Below are 3,272 nucleotides of genomic sequence, written 5' to 3'. Positions count from 1 at the left end.
AAGGCCCATTTACCTCCCAGGGGGGTCCGGTAACCTCCCGGTACTCCGGTAAAATCTCGATTTCACCCAGAACACTTCCGATATCCAAACATAGGCTTCCAATATATCAATCTTCATGTCTCGACCATTTCGAGACTCCTCGTCATGTCCGTGATCACATCTGGGACTCTGAACAACCTTCGGTCCATCAAAACATATAAACTCATAATATAACTGTCATCGAAACGTTAAGCGTGCGGACGCTACGGGTTCGAGAACTATGTAGACATGACCGAGACACGTCTCCGGTCAATAACCAATAGCGGAACCTGGATGTTCATATTGGCTCCCACATATTCTATGAAGATCTTTATCGGTCAAACCGCATAACAACATACGTTGTTCCCTTTGTCATTGGTATGTTACTTGCCCGAGATTCGATCGTCGGTATCTCAATACCTAGTTCAATCTCGTTACCAGCAAGTCTCTTTACTCGTACTGTAATACATCATCCCGCAACCAACTCTTTAGTTGCAATGCTTGCAAGGCTTAAGTGATGTGCATTACCGAGAGGGCCCAGAGATACCTCTCCCACAATTGGAGTGACAAATCCTAATATCGAAATATGCCAACCCAACAAGTACCTTCGGAGACACCTATAGAGCACCTTTATAATCACCTAGTTACGTTGTGACGTTTGGTAGCACACAAAGTGTTCCTCCGGTAAACGGGAGTTGCATAATCTCATAGTCATAGGAACATGTATAAGTCATGAAGAAAGCAATAGCAGAATACTAAATTATCGTGTGCTAAGCTAACGGAATGGGTCAAGTCAATCACATCATTCTCCTAATGATGTGATCTCATTAATCAAATGACAACTCTTTGTCTATGGTTAGAAAACTTAACCATCTCTAATCAATGAGCTAGTCAAGTAGAGGCATACTAGTGACATACTGTTTGTCTATGTATTCACACATTTATTATGTTTTCGGTTAATACAATTCTAGCATGAATAATAAACATTTATCATGATATAAGGAAATAAATAATAACTTTATTATTGCCTCTAGGGCATATTTCCTTCAGTAATAGTAGTAGATGCAGAATCGTTTCGGTCTACTTGTCACGGACGTGATGCCTATATACATGATCATACCTAGATATTCTCATAATTATTCGCTTTTCTATCAATTGCTCGACAATAATTTGTTCACCCACCGTAATACTTATGCTATCTTGAGAGAAGCCACTAGTGAAACCTATGGCCCCCGGGTCTATTTTCCATCATACAAGTTTCCAATATATTTTATTTTGCAATCTTTACTTTCAATCTATATCATAAAAATATCAAAAATATTTATCTTATTATTATCATCTTTATCAGACCTCACTTTTGCAAGTGGTCGTGAAGGGATTGACAACCCCTTTATCGCGTTGGTTGCGAGGTTCTTATTTGTGTGTGTAGGTACGAGGTTACTCACGCGTGGTCTCCTACTGGATTGATACCTTGGTTCTAAAAAACTGAGGGAAATACTTACGCTGCTTTACTGGACCACCCTTTCCTCTTCAAGGGAAAACCAATGCAGTGTTCAAGAGGTAGCAGCGGGGTGCGGCCGACGGGCGACGAGGCGCGACCGACGGGCGACGCGGCATGGCTTGCGGGCGATGGGGCGTGGCCGACGGGGTTGGATGCGACAGGCGTGGCCGGCGCGGCCGGCTAGGGGAAGGGGCGGCAGCGGCTGGACTAGAGGAAGGAGCTCTTTATTCCAGTTTTACAGTTTGTCTTACAATATCTGTTCGGCCGTAGCTAAAATGAATCCTTAAAATGCATTTTCTCCAACCCGTATCCAAGCTTCAAAATATCAGATATCGGGTTCGTATCGGTTTGTCTTCGACATATCGGATGTCAGATATCGGGTGATATATCAGACGATATATAGATATAATGGAGAAAACATGTCTATTTTTTTTCATTATTCTTGTTCAAAACATGTATTTTTTAGTAGAACAAAATGTATGATGTCAATGCTTCAACATAACACTTTCAGATTCCTAGTATATTAACTTGTTGATTAAGAAACTATTAAGGAAAGATTCACAAAATTCTTAGTCTATGATTAAAAACAATATGATATGTATGCATTTCTACGAAACATTGTGCATGACTTTGATAATATATATTGGAGTTGTAAGTGCATAATCTTGTTTCACTGTTATTTAATAAATAACTATTGTTATCTACGTAGCGTGCTATATCGATGGACATACCGGGCTAGATATCGGCCATATCGGTTGATATTTTGGTCCATATCGGGTGATATGTTTATAAATGATATTTACAAAATGATATGTTATGTCTATATCGGTAGAGCCCAAAAAGTGATATATCGGTCTTTATATCGATCATATCGGCCTTGATTTAAAAGCTTGCCCATATCCCAGTTTTGTAGTTTGCGATTTTAAGGGGTCTGCTAGAGATGCTCTTAGCACTCTGCCTTTCGATGTCTTTATAAGAGCATCTCCAACGGTCGCGCCAAAAGACACGCGCACGCAGTAAATTGTCTTTTTAGCGCGCGCAGACGTTTTCCCGCGCTCCAGCGGTGGCGGGAAACTAGGGCGCGTGGGAAACGATGCGAGCGGGGGGGAGGCGGCCGCTCGTGCGCTACATTTGGCGCGCTGCGTCCGGGGTGCCTATAAATTGCAGCGCCCTCTGCCGCTTTCTCCATATCTCCATCGCCCTCTGCCGCTCTCTCCATCTCTCCATCACCCACTGCCGCGCTCTGTCGCCGACACACCACCACCACGCCACCATGCCGCCTCGCCGTCGGGGAGGTACGGACTACTGCGGCGTCCGCGTGCGTCCGTCCGGTACCTACTTCGCCGAGATTCGGTCGGGCGGCGGCATGCGGCTCCGTCTCGGAACCTTCGACACCGCCCAGGAGGGCGCCCGCGCGTACGACACTGTGGCGTGGCACCTCCTGTGGTCCCGTCAGGACATGAACTTCACCGACGTGGCAACGCGGGAGCACGCACAGGAGTTGGCCCCTTTCCCGCGGCTTCTCACCGACGAGGATCGTCGCAAGCACCGAAGGCGGGAGCATCGTCTCAGGCGGGCCGAGATGGACGAGCAAGCCATGGCGATGTGGAGTCATCGCTTCCCGAAAGACACCAACGAGGAACAGTTCTTCGCCCAGAGGAGGGCGAAGAGGGCGAAGAGGAGGAAGAGCGAGCCGACTATCGCGAGGACAAGCAAACACGGAAGGCGGTCGCTAAATACAACCAAGCACTAG

The 3,272-nt window shown here is 45.8% G+C and overlaps 1 protein-coding gene across 1 annotated transcript; it reads left to right on the top strand.

The window, feature by feature from the left end:
* Positions 1–2,792: 2,792 nt before the first annotated feature.
* LOC147971149 (uncharacterized) lies at positions 2,793–3,272 on the top strand. The gene has a single exon (XM_087523842.1). It carries the CDS (start codon positions 2,793–2,795, stop codon positions 3,270–3,272), a length of 480 nt encoding a protein of 159 aa, XP_087379968.1.

This window comes from Triticum urartu, chromosome 5A, assembly GCF_056163025.1.
Source record: "Triticum urartu cultivar PI428250 chromosome 5A, HENAU_Tu73, whole genome shotgun sequence".
Taxonomy (NCBI): Eukaryota; Viridiplantae; Streptophyta; class Magnoliopsida; order Poales; family Poaceae; genus Triticum; species Triticum urartu.
This window is presented reverse-complemented; position numbering and strand designations above follow the sequence as displayed.